General features: G+C 35.8%; 1 protein-coding gene across 1 annotated transcript in view; it reads right to left on the bottom strand.

The window, feature by feature from the left end:
- Positions 1-27,427, bottom strand: part of Smp_194730 (hypothetical protein) — a 37,793-nt gene that overhangs the window by 6,202 nt on the left and 4,164 nt on the right. Inside the window, exons 5-14 of the mRNA XM_018798818.1 lie at positions 26,894-26,995; positions 20,753-21,041; positions 19,015-19,189; positions 16,685-16,956; positions 9,805-10,081; positions 8,000-8,285; positions 5,672-5,936; positions 4,526-4,667; positions 2,547-2,643; positions 229-567 (exon numbers count right to left, since the gene is read on the bottom strand). Of these exons, the coding sequence (XP_018650670.1) occupies positions 229-567; positions 2,547-2,643; positions 4,526-4,667; positions 5,672-5,936; positions 8,000-8,285; positions 9,805-10,081; positions 16,685-16,956; positions 19,015-19,189; positions 20,753-21,041; positions 26,894-26,995 (2,244 nt within the window). The remainder of the gene's footprint in view (positions 1-228; positions 568-2,546; positions 2,644-4,525; positions 4,668-5,671; positions 5,937-7,999; positions 8,286-9,804; positions 10,082-16,684; positions 16,957-19,014; positions 19,190-20,752; positions 21,042-26,893; positions 26,996-27,427) is intronic.

A 27,427-nucleotide genomic window follows, 5' to 3' on the forward strand; every position in this document is an offset into this window, starting at 1 on the left:
TTCAAAATATTATAGGTTGTAAGCAGCTGATGAGAACCTAACGAAATAAAATGAATTCATATTATTCTGCACCAATCTTCATTTCTGCTCTTTTTAAAATAATAAAGGGAACTACAAGTATGACATTACCATATTGTCCGATTCAGTTTCAGTCATATTATCACCATCTTCATCATCCTCATTGTCAACACTAACAACTACATCCTCATTCACAGGACCTATACATACAAGCCATTGATTATCTTTAGGCACTAAATAAAGTGTATTAATAGCTGATGCAAGACAAGCAGCTTGACGTTGTAATCCAATCAGAATACGTGCACCACCAGAACGAAAGTTATTCAACCGTGAAGCAGCCAACATAGTATCTTCAATTAATCGATAAGAATGTTCAAACATAACAGAAGCAGCAGCACGATAATCAGCTCGATGAATATGGTAAGCGTATAACACATCATAGTATGGATTAGAACCAGCTGGTGATGAAGGGACAGATTTCTTCGTAGATGGATCAGGTACTATGACAACATCAGCAGCACGAGCTCTAGCTTCCAATATAGCAATAAACTAAAAACCACAAATTTGGATAATAAATGAGATGATTAAATATTCACTACATACAAACAAAACACTGGATCGACAGAGAACTTAACCAGTGTTTGAAATATAAAGTATAAACATCATATTGACATTTTTAGGGTGAAAACTTTATCATTTGTTAATTTTCAATGTAGGTGGTGTACCGAGCTTCTAAGAATTACAACTGTTAAGCTTCTTTATATTCTTTGACTTCATTCTTATCTCACAAAAGTGGGTTTTTTTTCTTTACTCCTTCATACTACTTGATAGCATACAGTGAACAGTTATGTTTCTAGTAATTTTTGAACGTATAGTGTAACGCACGTTTATTCGTCGTGATATCTTAAAGTATTTACATAACAATTAATTCCAGTTTTGTACGTCCCTTGAATCTTTGTTTAAACGCATCAATTTCCTTATTTGGGTGCTCTTAGTTACCATTTTCGTTATCGATGAAGTCTTGTTAACATTAGATACAGTTATCAGCTGTCATTAATGCTAACGTTTGTTTTAATTACTCTTTATGTTATTAATACAGGTGACCTTTCACTTTCTAAACACACAGATATGTTAATCGCTGCAGATACCTAACAAGCTGAGGTTTATAACCAATTTATGTATATTCCTCACCAACAGAACCGTTTCTTAGACATATTGTTGTTTTGTTTTTGTTTTTTTGAAACTTCATTTCACGCCTATTTCAATCGTGTAGTTGATCGCTTCTATAGATTTAACAATAGCACTGACTGAGATCGCCTGTTTTAAAAATATGGTCACATTCAATTTGATTCTCGGTTCAAATTGACCTGAATCTTATTTCTTCAGAGGAGAGATTTGTAGGCGTAACTTGAACAGTTGTAAATGCTTATGACTAACATTTTAATCCAAAGCACGAACATAATACTAATTTCCTATTCAGTTTAATAAGGAAAATGATCTGAACAAGTAATAAGCAGCATATATTTTGTAAACGAATCAATGGTAGGACACCAAGTGCAGAAATTTAAAATCCGAATAGATTCTATTAACGAACAAATATGTTTGGTTATCTTATTAAGCTAAGTGATGTAACAATGCACTAGATCCCTGTACATACTTCAACACTTGGAATAAATTATAAGAAAATTCAGAATTTAATTTTCGCATTAGTTTCGTTTGAAAGTTGAACGCCCCCCCTGCCCCACCAATATCAAGTAATATTTTGGGCAGGATTAGATATTCAACAGGGAATATATCAAATATCTAAATAACATCACTGTAAGATGAACCTTAGGTTGTACAATCAGTCAGTCAGTCACAACGTAGGACTTCGTACGTACGTACATCAATTCGAGTTGCCATACCACATTAGTACAGAGATGCAATTGTCGATTCAAATCCCACAGTGGTAGAAGTAGTAAGGGTATAAGCATTGTGTGAAAGATCAGGGTTTGAAGATGTTATTGAAGGAGTATAATACAGTGAAATAAATTTGAAAAGAGAAAAAGGATAGGGACATGAGGAATTCAGAAGATTAGAATTCGGTAGAACACAAAGAGTGGATGCACCTTCGCCATTGCAAACGATTTTGACCCATGTCATTCAAGGTCTCTAACCATCGTTTGCTATCATCTCGCGAATCCCAACCAGGTAGTCTACACCTACCAGCATGACTCAGTCCAATTTTCAATGACTTCATGGATTTGTTCCACGTTTTGGTCTGGCCAAAATGTGGTTGTACAGTCTAAAACTAACCAAAAAGATGATGGAGTGAAATTCGAATCTGTGATCTTACTGACAGTCATAAGTGAAGCTCCTTTTTTAACTGGTAAAACTACCATTCTATCTTATGATTTTGTATTAATTTAGTAATAATTATCAGAGAAGAATTTGATAACTATTTGACTTTTGAAATGAAAAACAACAAACATGGAAAAAGTGTTAAAATACTAGCTCCCACAAAGTTTATAGTAAATTCTTTCACTTACTTCGTTTTCCATAGGTCCATACTGAAAAGAAATCAACTTAGATGCTTCACCACGATCACAAACAGTGACAATCAACTGACGTAAACAATCTCGACGCCTTAATAAAGTTATAAAAATTTATTACAGATTAATATGTTATCCGCATAAGTTAATCAAATATAAAAAATGTAATTAACGTAATATCGTTTTGGTAAATTCAAGAATTCATAATCAGTCCGATGTCTTAGAGCAAGTGCAGTATTCAACTGTTGGAAAGACTGACTACTAAAATAAATGATATCACACATTTGCGCTTAAAGAGTATGAATCATATTTGAATATATAAACATTATTATACAGAGAATGTTAATAAGTCTACTACCAGAACGCTCGTTATCGAATTCCTAGCCGCTTCCTAAAACACCAGACTACTTTTACGCGTCAGCTTGAACAATAAAGAGGCGTGAGATTTAAGAACCTTACTTAAAGATTAGGCTATTCACAAAAGATAGAGTGTATCCATAAAGTTTTACGCGGCGTTGGTCTTCTAAAACCTTCTGGAAGTAAGGTAAAAATAACAACGTATAGATAAATTTCTAGTCAATAACATATGACCCTTAAGTCCTTCCAAATGTTTCTGATGCGCTCCTATTCATTACTGATTAACTATAAAACTTCCTGGTGTTCCCTGGACTTCTACATATTTGGATAAGGGGTATTTTTGATCAACCCAATAAACGTAACCCATTTTGAAGAGCTTATTTAAAACTTTAGATATGATTTTGGTAGACCAAATAATTGTTGAGAAATTTAATCCTAAACAATTATTATTACTGATTCAATGAGAAACTCTCATTTTATTAGATTTACTACATACATTCACTTAAAACTGGATATCAAAACAGCTAAGGGTCGTACAATTAAAGACAATAACATTATGAAGAAATAAAAATGGCAGAACAGAAGTACAGTTAAAATAAAGTAGACAATAATGACATGAAACAAGAGATACAGTTCAGTTAAAATTTAAAAAAAGAATAAGTTCTTTGAGTTCAAGAAATTTCCCTCACTTTTATGAATGTACAATGCCCCCAAATGCCCTGGTACGGCCGAGAGTGGGGACAATCCGTTCTCCCTCTCAAAATGCTCTCACATGGCAACGCACATATAGCCTCTGCCAAGGAAGTCCTACTCACTGCCTTCTCGTGGCATTACTGTTGTTTACGAAATTGAGAAGACGAAAAGCGAATGTCCGGCGCTTTAATCGGGTCGGTGGATGTGGAGTGTCCACCTAGGGGAGTTGGAAAACCCTGATTCCAAACCAATGGTGTACATGGGCTCTAGAATCCTGAGGGAACAAATGGCGTATGAATCAATTGTTGGTCACTGGCTACCATGGGACTGCATCTCCTCACGATGCTCCACTGCCTTGTGGATCAGATCTTTGGGTCAAAGGCTCCGTGTGTGGCCCCCTAAGAAAACCACCTGCTTCGGTTTGGGCACCTGAGCAGTATCACAGCCCTCACACAAATCAAATGAGATTTGTGCGGCCCATATGTATCTGGTTCCCCTTTGTACCAATATTTATGTGTTCAAATAATAATAATAATAATAATAAAGGTATGATAAAACTATAGTATGATCACTGATGACTTTTATTCTGACTTATATAAGTAATAACATCTCAAGCCATTGCAGTTGAAGAATTTCTAGAATATCCCAACTGGGAAGTTACGTAGGACTGATGTATATTAGTCCTATACTAATATTTCGTTTATACTACGAGATAATTTGATAACCTGAGCAACCCTTCACACTTTTCCATTTATGAAATATGCATTATAAGCATGTTATGTAACATCACAGATGTACACTACTGACAGTTGTTGTATTTGCTTCCTCTATAGTCTTATTAATTATTCTTAAACTTATATCAATCTTAACAAAGAAAAATTAATCGTCATACTTATTATACATTAAAAATTCATTTAATCACTTACCTGGCAATATCTGGATTACTTTGAAGTATCATATATGCTTTGGTATAATTTCCTAACACAAGTTCATGTTTAAACATTCGTGTCCATAAAGTAGCTTCTAAATCAGCTAAACGTGTATTAATTCTAGATTGAGGATCATTATCTGTTAAATAACGACAAACAAAGCATATTATTCAGTTAATGAGTGAAATAATTAGTAATTAACGTAAAATAGGTCAGTCTTCGGTGTTGTGATAGTTATGAGGACGAATGTTGCTTCCTGACTGCCTACATACCATAGATATTTCATTGGGGATCTGAAAAGGAATCGGGGTTAGTGGTTACCTTCGTAATATATATATATATATATATATATATATATATATATATCGGTCGCTCAAATTGCCAGACCATATCAGCATGATGAAATAAAATGATAAAGGGATCGAAATAACTTATTGATAATGTCAATGAGAAAAGACTATTCATTGAGAGTATGGTTCTAAAGAGATTGAATAAAAAATATTTATAAAAGAAATCCTAGGACTCAAGAATTAGAAAAAGATAAATTTTGAATGGATCTTATTTATTTAGTTAATTAAACACATAAACATTGATACATAGAGGCACCAAATATATATGCGTCACACAAATCGGATGATTTGTGTGAGGGCCAGAATACTCCACAGGGGCCCATACCCAACCAAATGGTTTTCTTAGGAGACCATTCCTCAAGCCTTTGATCTAGAAGGCAGTAGAGCAGCTTTAGGAAATCCAGTCTAATGGTAGCCAGTGACCAACAACAGGTTTATACACCATTTGTCCACTCAGGATCCCGGAGCCAATGTGTACCATTGATTTGGAATCAATGTCAGTGGCTAGCTCCACAGTAGCAGTGAAACTGGTATACACACATAGAGGAGCCTATCATCACTAAGTTATTCTTGATTTATTGTGCAAATGCTGGTTTAGTTGTGGTCACTTGTAACTTATAGTCATTAAATGTCCTTTCAATACATCTTCCAGGTCGACTTACTCAAATGTTATCCATTGTGTCTCCTTCAAAATCGAGCTTTAGATAAACGGATTTTTGATGCTGACCATATCAACCACAAACAACAAAAATACATAACTTTTAGACGATATTAAAATGTATGCAACGCTTACCTTTAACACTACATTCATTCTCAATAAAATCTGGATGTTTCTTTACTGAACCACATAGAAATCCGCTTAAATTATCATTTTCCATGATTCCACGTAAACTTGCCAAAACAGAAGCTAAACGATGAGTTGATCTACCTCCACTGTTTTGATTTAAACAATTTTCCGATTTGATTGAATTTTGTGTCTCAGCTAAACGATTTAAACAGAATTCCGCAAGATCGAGAATTTCCGGTACATAGTTAGACACTTCGAAAATAGACATTAACTATAAACGAAATCCAGCAGGAGCGGGGGGAAGAAAGTTGACAAAGATGAATGAATTATTTCATAGAACAAAAATAACAGTAATTATCTATTTTTGACTTTTAAAATAAAGACTACTTACTTTCCATAAATCGTATCGAACTAAAATATCCATTACTGTATAGGTTTACTACCCAGTACTATGTAAAGTAATACAATTCACTAGTCAATTACATGGTCATGTAATTGAGTTTATTGAGCTATACTACTTGTGTCAAACACTAGCAGATACAAACTAACCAACTGTTCAAAACAGAAAAGATTTGGACTATTAACCATTAGATTGTAAAAAAGTCACTTCAAATGAATGTGTAGTAGTGGTAAAACAGAAACAGTATCATACAGATATCGTAAAAAGTGGTCTTTCTACGAACTAATTCTTTCTCCTTGTATCATATCCTTATATGAAATATTTATTTGATATATTACTACCTTTGAAGTGACTATCTCTAGTAATTTGGTGTTCATCTTGTTACGTTAATGAGGTGTGGCAACTTGGACCGATGCATATATGCATCTGGTCCTACGTTGTAGCTGACTGACTGAATCTGTTTCTTAATTTGTATAACTGTTCAGACGGATAATCATTCGTTTCAAACAATAGGGTTAGATGTACCAAAGCGTTATACATCTGATCTTTAATGATGAAACAAAACTTTTTGCAGTGAGACAAATGACTTAGAATGGAAAGTGAGATTCTGTAGCCACGGTTATCAAAAAACCAACAAAATCAAATATATTTCCCCCCTCCCTTGGTCCGTAAATACACAAGAATGATTTGTTTAATAACTCTAAACGATTTAAAATGTTTTACTAAATCATGCTACTGACTGACTAAGCTCATGTTTCAGTGGTAGATGATGTTTATTATAAAAGTTGAAAATATTACTCACACCATTACACACCATACAAGGTGTGGCTTAAATCCAACCACACGAATTAGTATTAAGTTAAAAAGATAGGCTATTTCTCAAATTTAGGAGAGAATATCTGGTTTGAAGGAGTTATTAGTTGAGTCCGTTTGATATTCACTAGTTAATCGTAAATAAGGTGCTACTAGAGGTGTATGGCCCTAAACAATGGAATGATACCTTTTCTTTAGACAACTGAAAAAGAAATTGGATTACTAGTGGTCTTGGTTACAAGGAGGAATGACCATAGAGTCCAACTGACAACTGCCTAATGGTTGTGAACTGCACACTTATAAGGCCTTACAGACGGTGACAGAAATGCATAGAGTAAGGTGAGATGTGTTTTTTTTAGGTCCTATCTATTTTTAAACTTCTTTCGTTGTGGAAAAGCGACATTGCCATAGACTTTGATTACCTGACCGGAAAACCCTAATGCCATCACACTACCTTTGCATTAGCAGTATAACTTGTTCCTCGGAATTTATTTATTTTAAACACAAACATTGGTGCAAAGGTACACCAATATATATATCTATCACACAATAGAAATGAGGTTGTAAAGAGATTAGAAAAGGAAGATGATTATAATAATAAAACAAAAAAGGACGAAGATAAATTGGTGCATAAAAGTGAATAATAATAATTACTATCATTATCATTATTATTATAAGAGGAACATTTTAGTTTAAAAAAAATACAACTGGAATGGAATCTTTTAGTTATAGCCATTCCTCTCACTTATATGAAAAAAGTCACACACAAAAAGTTACAGCAGGACTGCCACTGGCTTCTATTCTGAACCATGTCTGATAATGTTTCAAACCATTGTCTTGCACTATCTCTACTAGGACCCCAGCCAGGGCATCATGAAGGACCAACCTTGGAATTTAAGTTCCTACATTTACTTTTACCGTTCTCTAATCGACTTGTCTTTCGTCGTAGAACCTAAGGTAACGAATACTTCTGGCAATATAGCTCTGTTGGGTCATCACGAAATCCAAACCTGAACACCACGCGTCAAGATTGCAGCTATGATCGGACACATCCCAAAACACCATTTAACAGTTACATTATTATTTTAAAATTACAAAACTTGCCAAAAAGAGATGCTTACCTTCATTAAAAATCGAATTTGTACTTCAATTGGAGAAAGTGATAGTCCATTGGTATTCCTACTGTTACCATCACCATTCACTATTGATTCACTTAAACAAAATAATTTCGATAATGAAAATTCTTTTGGAAATAATATTGGTATTAACAATTTGGGAACATTTTGATTGGTTGTTGAATTAGAATGATGAATTGATGATTCTGTTAAATAATTCATAAATGATTGTGTATAACAATACAACCAATTACTAGCAGTAATAAAATGTTTCTTAGCTGATCCTGATTCACTAAAAGTACACGAGAAATAAATACATTAAATAGATTGAAAAAGATTGAATAAATTAATGAGTAACGACAGATTGAGTAGACTTTTGTTGGAGGTATTGTAATCTCTTCTGAGCTAGATGATTTAATAGTGAAGCTTTCAATGCTCTGTTGAACAACATCAGTTCTGTTAACTTGAAAATTCAGTAAATTGTTACCCATAATTGTAACAGAAGACAGACAAACAACCATAACATAGTTGTAGGAATAACCAAATCAATCAGATTCCAAGTCAATAGAACAAGTTGTTAGTCAATGATGGAAACATTCCAACAGCTCACTTCTTTTGAAAAATATGTACTGATGATGTTGTTCAGAAGAATATTGAAAGCTTGACAATTAAACCATCTAACTCAGAAGAGATCAAAACATAACACTAACATCATCTTGAACTATAAATATTCTCCATCATCGTAGGTATAAGTTGTATTGTACGCAAAAAATTAGTAGTATAAATTCAATCAAAATGAAATAATCCTACTTCAAAATTGATTATTTACATATTTTAAGTGATCTTTTAAAGAACAATCGAGTGACAGAGCCACTATGACGATAATTTAACAATTTGACTCAACCATCTATGTAGTAGTAGGTGTGATGGATGATGTGTGCAAAGGACGGGGACATAGTCAGAGAGGGTATATGACCTGGGATTTACCAGGAATTTCTTCCTTAAAAAGAGATAATTGAAAGCCCTGCTCCTAGTTACAACATGTATAAAACAGACTTGATGACATCTAAAGTGTAGCTCACATGAGACCTTGAACATTAATAGGGTAACACGAACCTCATATTGTTTAGTTTCACGTGCTGCTTGTTCAATCAAGTTTAAAGTCTCATTCATCTTGGGGATTAATGAGACAAACTAATAACGGCCGAGTAAGGAGTTATAAACTGAGTATATCCGCAATATACCACTGACATAATGGCTTTCAATACACTCGTTTAAAAGCAATGGGGTAGTTACAAAATAAACTGTCGTCTAAGTAAATAGAGATTGTTATTAACAAATTAAGATAATTGCCACAAGCTAAGATGTAGCTATTCAGCTCCGCTTACTTTAGTATAAGGTTGATTTACTGATGCAGATTTTATTCACTACTATTTTATGTATACCATCATCTTACCAAAAGATAGACTGAAGTATGAGGCGGCTAGCCACCGCTGTCATTGGAAGATGGTCGCACAACATCACGAATTGACATATAAGCCATTAGATAATGATTCAGTGACTTGAGGATGGTTCTGAAGTTCAATCTCCGATGGGGTCGTGAATACGTACTACTAAGAAGTCCGATACTAGAGCCAAAACAGCTATTTAGTGCTACCTGGCATTAAATAGTCGTCTAACTAAAACCAGTTCATAATATAAACTATGAACGACAAAGTGAGGTACTTCGGACTAACATATAATACCTAATAATAGTAATTATAATTACAAATTGTATGTTTCTTTTCAAACCAATATTATGAATCACATACCCTGACCATAATTTCGCTAAGCCAATGCATAAATGAACAAAACTGAAATCTTTCTCCCACCACCAAGAAATCCTACCGCTACTACCATCATTATTATTACTATCATCATCATAATCTAAAGTGTCATTATCAACATTTTGAGATTGCCACAATTCCCCGTCATCATTGGTATTGATCAAATCTGGAGAACTGAACAATAGTTGCCAAGTTCTATGGTCTTGATTATTATTATTAATATCACCAACAAACTGTTTAGCAGCATTCCCAACCATTCGAGCTGATCGTGTTGGAGGTAACAGAAGCATACACAACTTCATCACTTCATTCGACTAATTACAATATAAAGGGAAAAAACATAGGTTCTTCATTTAATGGTAGAAATGTTGAGAGAAAACTAAACTATTTAAAAAAGGAAAGAATAAACAAACTAAATGATGACAAAATGTTGTATTTTACAGCTTCCGTAACTTCTTTTTTTCTAACACCACATAATACATACACACATACGAATAAAAACATAAAAAATTGTAAAATTGAACAGATTGTTGTACATAAAACAAAAATGACAGTTGTATTACAGTCTATTTTAACAAGTTAAATTTATTTTAATGGTTTACATCATACACTGAGTAGATATTGAAAAGCGCGAAGTACTGTGTACATTCATGATCACATAGAAGATTGAACACAGGACCTTCAAGTCTCCCAGAGCTGGTTTAATGTTAAGACTATTGTGAGTCAGGATCCAAGTAAAGTTAGTTGATGTTGAAATTGAGACTTGAGCTCATTCTCTTTCGCTTCAAATGCCAAAGTCTAATTATTTATTTATTTGAACACATTAATATAGGTACAAGGAAGCACCAGATACATATGCGCCACACAAATCTCATTTGATTTGTGTGAGGGCTGTGATACTGCTCAGATGCCCAAACTGAAGCAGGTGGTTTTCTCAGGGGGTCACACCCGGAGCCTTTGACCCAAATACCTGATCCACAGGGCAATGGAGCATCGTAAGGAGATGATATCCATTGATAGCCGGTGATCAACGATTGATTCATACGTCATTTGTTCCCTCAGGATACTGGAGCCCATGTGCATCATTGCTTGGAATCACGGTTTTCCAACTCCTCTAGGTGGACCCACCGTGTCCACCAACCCGGTTAAAGCACCGGGCATTCGCTTTTCGTCCTCTCAATTTCGTAAACAACACCCCCGTCACGAGAAGGTAGTTAGTAGAACTTCCCTGGCAGAGGCTATATACGCGTGGCCATGTGAGAGCATTTGGAGAGGGAGAGCGGACTCTCCCCACTCTCAGCCGTACCAGGGCATTTGGAGGCCAAATGCTAAAGTGTCATTAATCACTAAACCACTTAGTTAAGATAGCCACTATCTTATTCATCAACGGACACGATGTTGATATTACTATTATTAGTAAGCGCCTGTTATTGATTTTCAGGATTGCCATGATGTACTTAAATAGGATTAAAGGTGTATCCAGGATTCCACTACTGATCATAATCTATCTATACATTTTAAAACAGCTTGTAACAAAGTGTTTGTGTATCCAGCACACTCCTACGTTTCGGTATATATTCATCTTTTGCTAGTTCTTAATCTGTTTCCCCCCAAATGCCCTGGTACGACCGAGGCTGGGGAGAGTCAGCTCTCCCTCTCGAAATGCTCTCACATAGTCACGTGTATATAGCCACTGATAGTACAGCCCTACTCACTCTCTCTCTCTCTCATGTTAAGTGTGTTATTTGTTATTGAGAGGACGAAAAGCGAATATCCGACGCTTTAACGGGGTTGTTGAGTATGGAGGATCCATCCAGGAGATCTGGAAAACATTGATTCCAAATCAATGGTGTACATGGGTTCCAGGATCCTGAGTGAACAAATGGTGTATCAACCTGTTGTTGGTCACTGGCTACCATTAGACTGGATTTCCTAAGGCTGATCCACTGCGTTGTGGATCATATCTCCAGATCGAAGGCTCGAGGAGTGGCCTCCTAAGAAAATCATTTGGTTGGGTATGGGCTCCTGTGGAGTATTCTGGCCCTCACACAAATCATCCGATTTGTGTGACGCATATATATTTGGTGCCTCTATGTATCAATGTTTATGTGTTTAATTAACTAAATAAATAAGATCCATTCAAACTTTATCTTTTTCTAATTCCTGAGTCCTAGGATTTCTTTTATAAATATTTTTTATTCAGTCTTTTTAGAACCATACTCTCAATGAATAATCTTCGGTTTGGGCACCCGGGTAGTATCATAGCCCACACACAAATCAAGTGACTTGTGCCCCTTTGTATCAATATTTATGTGTTTAACTAAACCAAATTTTTAGTAATATTAAAATTACACAATTTCAAATAAAATTTATTTAATTGAAAACTTACATGTCCACACCATAATAACAACCAAAGCACAGAGACAATCCCTTGTCCACCATCTATTGTAGGAGATAATAATCTTGAAAATTCTGATAGAACATAATTAATGAATTCAAACCAACTAGAAAAGGAGGGGGATGAGATGTCAGTCTTTGAAGAACATAATTTCAACCAATCCCAGTTCAACCAGATTTGATCAAATATTGTCAAACCAGGTGTTTGATTGGCTGGCGGTACTGATAACAGAGCAGTTGTAGAATTAGTATTCAGTCTTTCAATAGGAAAGAGGATATCATGAATTCCAAGGATATTCAGATGATCTCTAATGATAGATCTGTGAAAATAAAAACAACTAGCGATCGAATTTGCACTCACACAAACATTATATATATAGTTTACATAATGGACTAATGTTAATTAAACAATGATTAAAAACCAGGAGGAAGGACTGAATAGCTGATTCGTTGGAGTGTAAGACTGTAACTGCAAGTATCCATGACCGAAAACGGGATAGAAATTAAGGCCTTCATGTCTTTCTATGAGCGAATAGCATTCGAACTACTGAGTTGGCATACAACAGTCTACAGTTCTAAATCAGTGATTCGAAGGTTAAGAGACCTGCGCGAGACTTGAAGACCGTGGGTTCGGTCCCCAGTCGGGTCGTGGATATGTACTGTTTAGCAGTCCCATTGTAAGACAAATATCAGATCACTGCCTCCTAACATATGTTTTTCTACATAAAATCAGTCTGTAGTATAAATTATGAAGTGCTGTTTCATCTATAGATTAATATTATCAACAATGACCTAACCATAAGATCGCCTACTCCCCTAGATGGACTCGCCGTGTCCACCAACCTGGTTAAAGCGCCGGGCATTCGCTTTACGTCCTCTCAATTTCGTAAACAACACCCCCACCACGAGAAGGCAGTGAGTAGGACTTCCCTAACAGAGGCTATATACGTGTGGCCATGTGAGAGAATTTCGAGAGGGGGAGCGGACTCTCCTCACTCTCGGCTGTACCAGGGCATTTGGGGGCTAGCAGTTACCGTATGCTGAACTGAACAAATCGCAAAATATTAAGACTCCTTTAGCGAATAATCCATTACTGTTTTTCAGACATGAATCAATAACAGAGTGGCTAATATTTTGTTATTGTGACTCATGAAAATCTGATTTCAAAGCTGAGTAATTGAACACTTGCAATTCGATTATATACTGAGTGATAATATGAAATGATAATAAATAATATTTTGCCATGTGAGAGCATTTCAAGAGGGAGAGTGGACTCTCCCCACTATCAGCCGTACCAGGGCATTTGGGGGCAGTTGGAAATTAGTTACAACTATTTCAAATTCACTGCTATACTATATTCCCATTGAACTTTGAAATGAGATTGAATGATTTATAAATTATGTAAAGATGTTATGTACATTTGATTTCTGCTTAATTGTGTTTCTTGTTATCTTCTTAGAAAGAAAATTAACCACTTTCTCGTTGTTACTTGACGAATCACTAAGATTCATCTCTGTTATATCCCGTGGAGATTTATGAATGGTAACTTTAAGAACTATTTATGGTACATGTGATATGTATATTTCCTATTGTGATAATTGTGAAGTAACTAAACTATTCATATTCGTGTTCTCTTATCATAAGCTTTATTTTGACCTATAGACTATTATTATACGATTTACCATTCTTGAGTTATCCCCAGTCTATTGATTACTGTTCCCCCTATTCACAGCCACATTTGGCTAAATCTTGTACAAATGTTATTTTCTATTTTATGGTACGATGTGGTCTGTTTGTTTGGCATATAAACCCAGTATGTTTGTGAATAATTATTCATATTGCAGAGGCTGTTATTGGTGTTCTGGACTTAACTGGCTGGGCTAGGCAGAAAGCAGGACGGATAAGTACTCAAGGCTACTTATACGGCTTTTGTGTATCATAGCTCTGATAGATAATTCGCTCCTCTCTGATTGGCGGGGATCAGCACGTTCATATATCAAACAGGGCACGCACGCACTCATACGTTATAACAATCTCTATTCTTACTTCTTTCTTTTGTTTACCAATTTTAAGGGTCTGAATAATAATTACATATTGTTAGACTTTATCAAGTTTTTTTAAAATGATTATGAACTTTCCATTATTGCATTTTAAAATTGGTGCAAAAATTGAACAGCTGATATCATAGACATGATCAGTTTAGGCAATATTGTTCACTTCTATCAATTACCTATCATTATTCAATGCTGAATATCAGTAGTATAAAGTAAATTACATCATCACATGAAAATGCAAAGAAACTTTAACCATGATGTTAAACAAGTTAGTGTTGGACTTATGGCAAAGAAATAGTAAGTTCATTCATTAACAATGAAGTATATTTTACATTCAAAGATATCCAACTCACTATTTACAAATCAACCAAAAATGATGGTTATTATTGAAAAACATTTAATCATTGAAGAAAAAAATTCTATTATAACTGTTAAGTAAATACAACTTACAATTTATCCATATCAGGAGTAGGTCGTACACGAACAACCGTTAAATTATGTAAAAATCCAAGACTTTGAATTAATGAGACAAGTCGATTTTTTGCATTATTATGCCAATTAATATCTATACCTTTCGGTTGTTTATCAGCTAAACAATCATCATCTTCATCATCCTCATCAGCATCATTATTATTGTTGTTATTATTATTATTACGTAACATTATTAAACCATTTGAAGCAAGTTCATTACGTCGTATTAAAATTAATAAAGCGAATGCAAATAAAATACGAGTTTCAGTAGATTCAGCAAGTGATAAACGTATAAATTGGACACTTGAATTAGAAAGTTTTCTGGTAAATTTCTTAGATTCTTTATCAATTGTTTGACCATTTGTTGGGATGAAAGAACTTGCTTTTTTGTTTTTTGTTAAAATAATAATTGAAAGTACACATTAGATAGAATTAAAATTTAAGAAAGATATTATTATTACTAACTTATAATTAACATTACGAACTGATAATAATTAGATTAACTATTGAAAGCCAGGAGACACTGAACAGTTGTATCTTCCTGTTAAGTATGAAACACCTCAATAGTGTTTATTCACAAATCAGCAAAGATTAAGCTCAGGACTCTAGGGTCTTGAGGCTAGTAATTAAGTCACTGACTCGGTACCAAGCTTTTCGCAAGCCTACATTAACTCACTTTGCAATACACTTCAGTCACATTATAATGCCCCTGGTGGGTAGTAGCCTGAAACCCAGCATAGTTGAACTTCACAATTGATTGCACAGTATCACGAAGCTATCAAAGCTAAATTTGTATGCTATTATATACCGACTGAGAAACGTAAAGGTTAGGCTCTAGCTGTGATACCCGAAGGTAGTGAGCTCGACCCCCACTGAGGTTATGGGTGAGCTCTGATGAGCTGTCCCATACTAGGAAGAAATGACTGTAAAGTGAACTTTCTGGTCTTTAATGGTTGCCCAATTATGGTCAGTTTAAGATGTAAACTATAAAATTCAAAAAAGAACTTCAAAAACCACTTACACTAATAATATAATTATTATAAACAAAGTCCTCCGCAATACTTCTTTAGATACAGTAACCGAAATAAAATAATACTCATCCTTTAAGTTATCCAGATAGGTGACGTCACCAGTATAAGAACTTTCTTTCCAAAGATTGAGAAGCATTTTAAAAAACTAACTTTTACTAACTTTGATTTAAGCGCTCAGATAGTGTGTACCCATTCCCCGCAGTTTAGGATACTTGAATAAAGTAGGTTATGAAATAGGTATAACGTATACACTAACTAATAAATGGTACTAATCAACTAATCAAAACTGAATGAAAACTTATACAGCAGTAAGTTATCAAAGGTGTGTTCAGTAATCAAAAAATTTTATTAACATCAGGAATTATATTGGAAAAATACATTTCATCTTAATAAATAGGGACTATGTTAAGTGATCGAAGGCAATCAAGAAGAAAATATTGTGTACGACTTATGTACCATAACTTCCCTACTTATAGTAAAATTTCTTTTTTGTATTTCATTAGTTTATCTTAAACTAACTGTCCTGCTATCGGTGAATACACAATGTTCCGATCTAGCTATAATATTGAATTGGTCTTTTTTGCTTGTCTATGTTGCATGTTGACTGTCGTTGGTGAGTTTTTCACTTTGAATTTGAAGTCGTTTTAACATAAGTTAATTATCATTTACTGTAGAATCATCCTGAGAAATTCAGTCTTCTGACTTCAAACGACCTCGAGTGAACTCTTTCGATGGGTCTAACAGCTAGATTTTATTCTAATTGACTCTAATCAGCAAGGTTTATCTAGTCTTGAAGAAAATAGTGCTCCCTATGAAGCTGGAACTAAAGTTACTACTTAATGTTACAGTCAGAAGCGTTAGTCAAATCCAAAAGACAACAAGGACAGAAGTTCTCGCCGAGAATTAACTTACTTCTCTCTCCAATAGATCTACTATTATTATACCACGATTGATTAGTTATTTCCATATCTTCATACGTTGAATTAGTATCCATATCGAATAAGCTTTGTAAAGATTGAACACTTTTATTCATAATATCACAATTATCCAGAAGCGATAATAAATAGATGACAGCAGTGAGATGTGAATTGGACAGAGAGCCAGTGCAAAATGGGCTTTTAAATTTTACAGATGAAATAATAGGTGGTGGTAGCCAACATTCATTGATTTGGTCGAGTTCTTCACTAGGGAAAAAAAGTATCAGATGATGAACTCAAGTGAGTCAATGGTACCAATTTTCAGTAATGGTATTTTCAAAAGTAACAATTTAACCTGGACACATTATTCCTTACAGTATTTTCTCTTCATCTTAGATGACTACAGGTGTGGAAGTTCTAGACAATGTGACTAACTTTAAGAACTATACTTAGTTTCAGTTAGCTAATTAGTTTTACTAACCATAAGACCATGGTTTAATGTCTTTCGATTGAAGCCGAACGGCTCTGACTTATACAGGCATTAGGATAAGCTCTCATCAAGTAAGATATAAATAACCTCACTATGATTAACGAATCTCTACTGTGATTCAGATTGAGAAAGTGTGTATAGGCTTTGAGTTTCTGTTTTAAAGTCAACTCACACCTCTATGAAATAGTACATAGGATTGCTATCTGTGCAATTACGTAACTGTATGGATTAATATACACTGAGCAGCGCGAGAAGCTAACCATCTTTACATCTTCCTATTGCAGATAAAAGTTGATTTACCTATAATACATGGCATACTAAGAACTGATTTTCGAGCTAATACATCTCTTTTTCTTCCAAGTATATCAGAACAACTTAGAGGATATAGAAGGAGAGTTCAAAAGCTATAAACCAACAGAATCCCAGTGGCATGCAGATTTCATATCCAGAAGTCAACTCTTGAAACTACCACCTGAGAAAGTGGTCTCTGGATTCTTAATTGATTTATTCAACAGAAGAATAGACAAGCACAGAAGCTGACTAGTAAAAAATTAACACAGCCCCCTGGTCTTTCACCCTTATAGTACAGATATGAATCTGAAACCGAAAAGAATAAAAGCAGATAATCCAAAAAATGTGAAAACTAATGGAAATTTATCAACCGATACACTGGAACTCAAAAGATGACTAAATATATTCACACGTTTCAATAAAGACAAATATTTACTATATAAGAATCACGAAAAAAAATGTAGTTAACCAAACAACTTGTCTTCTAGTGAGATTGATGTAGATCAGTCAATTTTATACTGATAAGCACTTAAAGTAAAAAAACTGGTTAATTACAGATATAGTACGTAAAACGATCTACCTTATGGACGACAGGAAATATGACAAAATAATACATATAGAAAAGGATAACAAAAAGATAATTTTTATATAGTTAAGATCATGAGTCAGTTGAAGCTAGACCACCATGGAAAACCTGGAAGCACTGGACGGTCGCTTCGTCCTATTGTGGGACTCCTCAGCAGTGCGCATCCACGATCCCGCCTCGCGGGATTCTTTGTTTCTAAAAGGTTTTCAGTCTCACGAAGACTGGGTTTAAAAACTAAAATATATCTCCGTCGATTCCATCTTACTTAGCTGAACCTTCATAAAGTTTTAAGTCTGTTTGACCTATAATAATTATATATTTAGTTTTTTCGAACTATCATTAGGTATAAAGCTTAAAAGAGCTCTGAAATATGAAATCAAGTAAGATGCAAACAGTTTGTTAGAACATTGAAAAACATACCAACTAGGCAGTATCTTACCGGCTAAGACGTTTGGCTTTCATCTACTTTGTTCCATGTTTGAAACCCTTCATTTACTTCGCTTTGGGCAACCGAGTAGTATCAAAAGCCGTCACAGAATATTGCACATAACCAAGTAATTGGTGAACGAGTAGTTAATTGAAACTAAACATATATAGTGCCATATATGACGTTTAAAATTTCAGTTGGATACTAAAATGAAATTCCTTATCTATAGATAATTCACGGCCTGTGCATTGTAACGTATTCAGAATCACTATCTTCTACATGGTAGTAAGAATAGAGAGTCGAACATGAACAATTTGATAAAAAATCACCCAATGGCTGTATTTATAAGTTGGTGAGAGACCTCTACCTTGTAGCGTTTTTTTTCAAGCATGGTATAAAGTAATTGATCGCGCTGTTGAACGGGTAGGTTTAATAGCCAAATACGAAAAAACAGCATTAAAAACCACATTGGATATCATATTTGCCCATAAATAAGGATTAAGAAAAAAAAGCTTACTGACAGACACTTACATTATTTGTTCAACTAATACCAATGGGCTGATGTTTAAATTAGATTTTGTACGACCAAAAAGATTAGCTTTCCAATGGGGCCATTTAGGTTGAGCTTGGAGAATATGCAGAATCTTTCTACAATCCGTAGTTAGATCAACGACGTTTTGTGTGTTTACTTTTGTATCAAGATGAGCTAAAGGAGAATAGAGATAGAATCCACAGGATAACTAGATATTATATATATATACATATATATATATATGAAGTAGTTTCATTCAATCCTAAGATTATTTTAATTTGGAAAACTTGTGAACATACAAAACTACATGACTGTTGTCAAAATCAGTAATTTGGTTGACGAGGCTGCAAATCTTTACCAACTAAGATGACTAAGACATATCTTACATATGTTCAAGTACTGCCTATTATAACGTCTAATGGTGATAGTGATAGAAGTAGGTCGGCAGAAAGCTAAACGTGTAATCCTCCCATGAAGTCTTTGACTGTTAATCTGCGTTGTATCGAAAAGTATGAACTACTTGGTTGGAGTTGGCGAGATAATCGTGATCAATAGTTGGAGATTCCAGATGGCATAGATGGCTGAGAACTGATCACAGTGGAGTACATATATTCAATTTTTATGTTCCTCTGAATACTTTACATACGTTATTCATTTTATATTCTCTTTTCCAGTAATACAATTGATGCTACCATTATTTCGACTCCTCTGCTTTTCATTTTGATAAGTTAATCTCTCTGAGTTGACGTAGTGTGGTAACAATCAATGACAATCTTACTTCTATGCGTATTATGTATGATTAACTACTTGGGATACTTGTTAAGGGTAAACCAATCCATAAATAACGTACAAACATATACATACTGGTCACGAGCTGTTGTACTTTATGCCAATGAATTCGAGAACATATAACGAGAAGAGAGGAAGTTTGAAAATATCACTGGTAATAATAATAATAATAATAATAATAATAATAAGAAGAAGAAGAAGAAGAAGAAGAAGAATATAAAGTAGAGACTGTTGAGAAGGATGAAGAATGAAAACCATAGAATATAAAGCTTAGGATTTTAAGAAGAGTAAACAATAAATGGATCAATCACTGAGACTGATTTTGACTCAAATCATTGACGGTTTCCAACCATAGGTAACAAATCATCTTATCAACGTCAAAGACACGGAAGCCTGAATCTCCCGGAAAGACTCTAAAAAACGGTGAACTACTTCATGGAGAGATGACATGTCATCGTCTGACCAGCTCTTTATTTATTTCAGCCCAAGTCCATGCTACTTAACGCTTATATTCAGACAGAAGGTGGCTGGGCATGTGTGACAAGGATGCAAACCAATTCAATTGATGAGGTTTCACAAGCTGATTAATTGACTGGTCGCTTCTACTTAGAAAAACAACGATTAAACTCATAATTGACCGACTTGATGCCTCCGTTATAGGTCACCCTTAGTTTTAAAGACGAGAATTAGTAACCTAAATATACGGTAGTATTCGTCATCACAACATAATGAATAGTAAATACACGTAGATAGATAATTCAACGGTATGAACTTGGAAATTTCCAACTCAATTTATCTACTCCACCATAGACTACTTAGTAATGATAATTGACCTCATGCATCAGGCGTGGTTTAGTACATAGTGCAAAAAAGTTCTCCAGAAATAGGCGGGAAAATGTTAACCAACAATACATATAACACCAAACTAAAAAAACTCAGAGTACTTACGTGATTGTATTCGATCAATTATAGGAGGTATATTATTCCATAATAGAATTTCCACATCTTGTAAATGACGTAGAATAGAAAATCCCCATCGACGAATAACTATAATAGTATCATCTTCACTGGGAAACATCTTTCCTGACGTACTACTACCACTACTAGTAGTAGTATCTGTAGTACTTAAACGTAACAATCCTAAAGGTTGTAAACCATGTTCATGATAATCAATAGCCGTAGCATAAAATGTATTTAACATTGTTTTGAAACCAGCATGATCAAGATTTGGAATTAGCTGCCAGAAGGAGAAAAATTTAGTCATAATAAAGCAATTCGAGTGAGCTACAACTAAAAGTCAATCAGACAGTTACAACGTAGAACCAGGTACATATATGCATCGCCACACCTTATTAGCATAACAAGATGAACATCAAATTACTAGCAGTAATTACTTCAAAGGTAATAATATATCAAATAAAGATTTCATATGAGGATATGATACAGGGAGAAAGAATTACTTCGTAGAAGTAATTTTAAGTAATTTTAATCTCACTGTTTAAGGGTAGATAAAGAGTTTATACACCTATGCCATTGTGATCGATTCTCAGCCATGTCACACAGAGTCTCCAACCATTAGTCACGATAGTCGCGCGGACCATAAATAAGTAACCTGCGTCAACTTACGAGTACCTTCTACTCTTAATGGCCATGTTTCACAGCCGTAAAGTAGAACAGAGCGAACTGCTGTGCAGTATACTCGTCCCTTAATTGATAGACGGATATCTCGCCTTCTCCATAGGTCACGTAAGTTGGCAAAACCCAAACGAGCCTTTTGAATTCGTGCTGAGATTTCGTCAGACACCAACACATTACGGCTGATCAGACTTCCAGGATAAGTGAAGTTGTTGACGCGTTCGACTTCTTCGCTCACTAACTTTAGTTCAGGTGTTGACGCAGGCCAGTCATGAAGCATTTGGAGGGGTAGAAACGCATCCCAAACTTCCTAGCATTGTTGCTTAGTGCAACCAAAAGACTCTGGATCTTATCAGCGTTTTCACCAAACAGGACTATGTCATCTACGTATTCTAAGTCGATAAGTAGACCTCCTGTAAGGAGATCGATTCCTGAAAATTCAGTCGACGTGAACGTTATTTCCAGCAATAGGTCTATAATGAAGTTAAACAAAAATGGGGATAGTGAACAACCTTGTCGGACACCACTTGAGGTTGTAAAATCAGATGACAGTTCGCCATAAGCTCTCACTCGACTGGTAGTGTTCGAGCAAAGAGTCTTCATAAGGTTTATGTACTTCTGAGATACACCTTTAAATGACAGACACTGCCACAGAACTTCTCGGTCAACAGAGTCAAATGCTGCTTTCAAGTCAAGAAAAACTATCATAGTCCGACGCCCATAAGCATGCCTGTGTTCTAAAACCTGACGAATAGTGAATATGCGGTCGATGCAGCCACGACCACGTCTGAAACCAGCCTGATTTTTTCGTGTTTGCAATTCACGAGTCCCTGGTAGGCGTCCGATAATTATTGAGGCTAGTATTTTAGATGCTATGTTAGTCAGACTAATCACTCTATGGTTATCGCAGGATGATTTTGGCCCCTCTTTATATATTGGGACAATCAGTGATTGCTACCAGTCAGATGGGATTACGTCCAACTCTCATATTTTAGCTAAAATACTAGTCAACCTAATCGCCGAAATTCGACCACCATATTTAAAGACCTCTGGAGTCAATCCAACTGGACCAGCTGCCCTTCCTCTTTTCAGATTAGCCATAGCTTTTTGAACTTCAATTAGAGTTGGGGGGTCTACCTCAATGTTCCATTCAGATTGTTTGACAATGGTGGGTAGTTGTACATTAGTTGAAGGCCAGTTGAACTGCTCCTTAAAGTGTTCCGCCCATCGTTCTAAACGCCTGGGCTGAGGGCAGATAAAATAGTCGTTCTTTTCCGAGATCGTCTCACTTACACTTGACTTCTCAATCCCAGTTTGAAAAGCTGTCTGGTGTTGCCTACACCCACTATCTTCTCCATTTCTTTAGCTTTCGTTGCCCACCACTGCACACGATCGTTCCGTAGACTTTTGGTTAACCTCGACCTGATTTGTTTACGCCCTTCATCGTGCTCAGAGTTCGATGGAATGAGTTTATGAGAATCCATCGATGCAACAGATTTAGTAGAAACCCATTGGTTTTTCGTGACCCTTTGGTTCAAATCACTAATAAATGTCGCTGCTGTTTCCACAGTTGTTTGTATATCTTTCCAAGCAACATTTGGGTCAGCCTCGTTTTAAGAACTACCTAGATGAGAACCCAGTTGTTCCTGGAAACTACTTTTGGCTTTCTCGTCCCTCCAGTTCAATTCTAATGGGTTTTCTTAATGTTGTTTCTTTTGCGTTCAGTAAGGCGCAAGCAAATGCGTGCTTGCATTAAAGTATGATCAGAGTCTAAACATGCATTCCAGAACGAGCGACAGCTTTTTATCGAGCCTCTCCAACCATGACTGATGGCAATATGGTCTATTTGAGTCCATTGTTGGTTTGATGGTCGCCACGCTAGACGATGTCTCTTTCTATGCTAAAAATTGGTGCTTGCTAAAAGTAAATTGTTGTCTGAGCACAGTTGCCGCAGACGATCAACATTATTTGTTCGCTGAGCCGGGATACTAAAATACCCACCTAAATGTCTTTCTGGTTGGTTTAAGCTACCTACCTGCGTATTAAAGTCACCTGCTACGAGTACTATGTCCGAGCTTTTAGCTTTTTGAAGAAGTTCAGAGAGCTTTATGTAAAAGTCATCTTTCACATCATCCGGTCTGCAGTCAGTGGGAGCGTAGGCAGAAACGACGAAAAGGCAACGACGTGTGTCCCTATCCTTCCGAGTTCTTACGGAGCCTTTTGGTCGAACAGCACATAGGCGACTGTTAACAGGGATCCATCGTATCATTTCTTGCTCTGCCTTCGTACTTAGTGCTATGCCTAAACCCTCCAGTCCACGAGAATTAACCATCAGGTCACCAGACAAACGGAGGGTGTATCTCGTTGTCTCTCCGTTTTGCAGAGTTGAGGTCAAGTGAGTGATCACACTAGGATTCTGTATGCGTGTTTTGGAGACACAGCATACGTCAATCGTACGAGACTCTAGAGTTTCAGCCAAAGAGGCCTGTTGCCCGATTTGACATAGGGTAGGTACGTTGAAAGCCTTAATGTGTAGTTTGGAGCGAGGTTTCAGAAGACCTGAGACCGTATTTCGCGCACTAGAATCGTTGGCCATGATGACACTTGAGGAGAAAGTTTAGAATTGAAAGTCGATGTAGGAGAAATAATAGGAATTGAAGAAGGAGATTGATTATGAATACAGTGATCTTGAGTGCTGTTAGGGATATGAAGGAAGTTATCACTTCCCGGTTGCCCACACCGTGGAAGGGTTCTTCTAGAGGTACCTGAAAACGGGATTGGGTTAGGGCTGGTCTTAATGACTTGAGAGCATGGCCGCAGTGCCCGAGGGACAACTGCTTGTGGTCGGTCACACACGACCATTTTGTGAGTAGCTTTAGTGCCAGCTCCTTACTTGTTGAGGCCTTACCGCCGGAGGTGGATATCCGTGGGATAAGGTGAGGTGTAAATCTTTAAGGCCGAATTTTTCTAACCTCACCCCTCCTTATGGGAAGGCAGCATCGCTGTTATGCTGGTTGTCTGAAGAAAAAACCTTACTGCCGTCACACTTGTGTACAGTCAGCAGTAAGAATACGCCTTCGGACCTTGGGTTTGCTGCTTCTAGTCTCACCGCTCTTCAACAGACCTATCTGGCATGATAGGACCTTGAGGAACGATTGTTCCAGTCAGTGTAGCCCAAGTGGTCATCACGATAAGCAAGTCTAATCACCATATCAAGGTAGCAGCAACGGTTGGGCTACAACTTAAAAGAATTGCAATAATCAGTAAATTCAAAATATCTTGGATGTAATTAACAATCAGTCAGCAATCACCATCAAATACCCTGGTACAGCCGAGGATGAAAAGGGTCTATCCTCTTGAAATGTTTTCGTATGGCCACGTGTATATAGCCACTAACCAGAGAAGTCCAGTTCACTGCCTTCTCATGGCGGCAGTGTAGTTTACGAAATCGAGAGAACGAAAAGCGAATGTACGGCATTTAAACCGGATTGGTGGATATGGAGGACCCACCTAGGCAAGTTAGAAAACCCTCATCCCAAACTAATGGTGTACATTTGGCTCCAGGACCCTGAGGGATAAATAAATCATACGTAATTTTAATTATTGGAATGCTGGGCTTAACAAATGAAATTATTAGGTGTAGCGTGGTGGAGCGGTGGCATAGTTGTTAAGGCGTTTGACTATCACCCGCTAAGTCCCAGGTTCACAACCCATTACACCTACTTCAGGTTTCGGCAACCGGGTAGTAAACCTATCCTCCACACTTAAAGTGTGACTCAAGCTTAAATATCTGGCAAATGAGTTGGTGTTACGTTGTTAATAGTTACACACAAACACAACGGTCTATCAAATCAATACAATGAATACCATTTGTCCATTTGAATGAGGTTACAAACTAACGTTTCATCTTATTTTATGTGTTATTATTATCACTAGGAGTCTACCAACTAAAGTTATCTCCAATAATTCAAAAATTAAGTACGCTAGAAACATAATGATCACATTATGAAATCTACAAATAGCAGTTCTGTTTTCTTCCTTTACTCCTAAAACTTTTGTAGGCTTATATAGGTTCCTTTAAAAATTGATCCATTCTTTATTTATTCATAACATGGTAACAACAGTTTCTTTCTTTAAACTAATTCTTAAATATCTAAAAAACCAAATAGGATGGAATTCACGAAACATGTGCAAAGTATATTAAAAATCTACAACAGCGTCTGAACTATTGAAAGGGGGTGAAGTTGGACGTATCGACCATTTCACTTATCTTGGAAGTCTCATCCGTCCTTATGGGTTGGTGTCTGACTAAATTTCAGCATGTATTCAAAAAGCTCAGTTGACGTTCCGCAACTTGCGTTACCTGCAGAGTGGAAGGGATGTCTGTATACCAACGAAAGAGCGAGTATACTTTTACTTCGTGAATATGGAATATGGTTTTTTGAAAAACAGGAGATATTGGCAGGTTACAAATATTTAGTCATAGATGCTTAGAGACACCTTTCGCGCATATTGAGTAAGCTTGAGGCTTGATTCAGGGTAATAGGTAGAGGTGGCAAATTAATTTGTAGGATAGCAATTTCTCATCCATTGGAAGTTGAGGAGGATTTGTGTTAAGTACTTCCAACCACCACCTACCTTGAAGCCTGAGCTCCAGTCTTCCTTCACTAATACTTTTTCATTCTGTCTTTTTGAGCCATATTCTTAGTGTTTAGTCTTTCTCATTATAACTGATATGATTTTTATTTATTTGCCATTCATCTTGTTAACTCCATCTCGCTGTGTTGTGATATGGCAACTACACATATTTTTCAGGCTTTGTAATTAATACGAATAACTAATTAACGGACTTGACTGTGAGGTTACACGGTTGATAAATCTTTCTAGCCATTTTTTTAGTATGAATTACGTAGAGAGAAGGTTGAAATCCACAAAACTCTGATGGAAATTAAGATTTTCATACAATTGAACAGTATTTTAATGAAATGAACATAATCCAAGTAATGCTCAACTAAATGTTATTTACAAGGTGTATCTTCATAAAATTTACACTCAAAAGGTAAACGAATGAGATCATACATAGGTGAAGGTATTCGTCTGGAAACCGTATTTGACCTAGGTTTCATGTTATATGATACTTGTTAGCAACGTGTACCTGTAATTTTGAAGGAACTGGAGATCTTTATTGAATTCGATCACGTGTCATTCAGATTCATAGTTTAAAACGTTACCACTGAGCTCCTGTAGGATTAAGATATTTACAGCTAACTGATCACTGAGTAGTGGACAGTGACATGTTTTAGTCCATTTTTTCAGGTGTCAAAATAAGATGGAAATCCATAAACTTTCATCGTGAAAATTGTTAGTGACTATGTACTACGACTTTACCATTTGCTTTAACACGCATATTTATATTTATGAAAGGTAAATAAAACCCAACAACGAGAAACTAACCTTATCCATCAAAGTGCGATGTATAAAAACACGCATTTCATGAAGATTACTGACGGTGAACACTGAATCACAATCCAGGAGTGAATAACTTTCACAAATTGACTAAATCAAAACATGAATTTAATTAAGAAACACAGAAAATAATGATGCTTTAAAGGTCTAGTTAGAGCAAAGGAAGAACCAAACTAACTATTAGTCAGATAAGATATAAGACAAATACAAACGTTGGTGAGAATTAGATTCTCTCCTTACTTTTATATGTCGTAAAAGATTATTGTAAATTTCTACTGAGGGATTTCTGTAATGTGAATAGATTAAAGCAGAGTCCACTCCATCCCTCAATATGATTCTGTGATATAACAAAAGTTTACACAAGTATCAGCTAAAATAGCAATCGAAAATTACGTAAATCATTCTCTCCTGGGAACAGAGGTTGACATTCAACCAACTGAATCCAATCAGTCCTCCGAAGATACTTAATAGTAGTGAATTGTAGAGGAATCATTTAAACGAGCACGTAGAAACAATCGCGAA

The sequence above is a fragment of the Schistosoma mansoni genome, chromosome 3 (genome assembly GCF_000237925.1).
Source record: "Schistosoma mansoni strain Puerto Rico chromosome 3, complete genome".
Taxonomy (NCBI): Eukaryota; Metazoa; Platyhelminthes; class Trematoda; order Strigeidida; family Schistosomatidae; genus Schistosoma; species Schistosoma mansoni.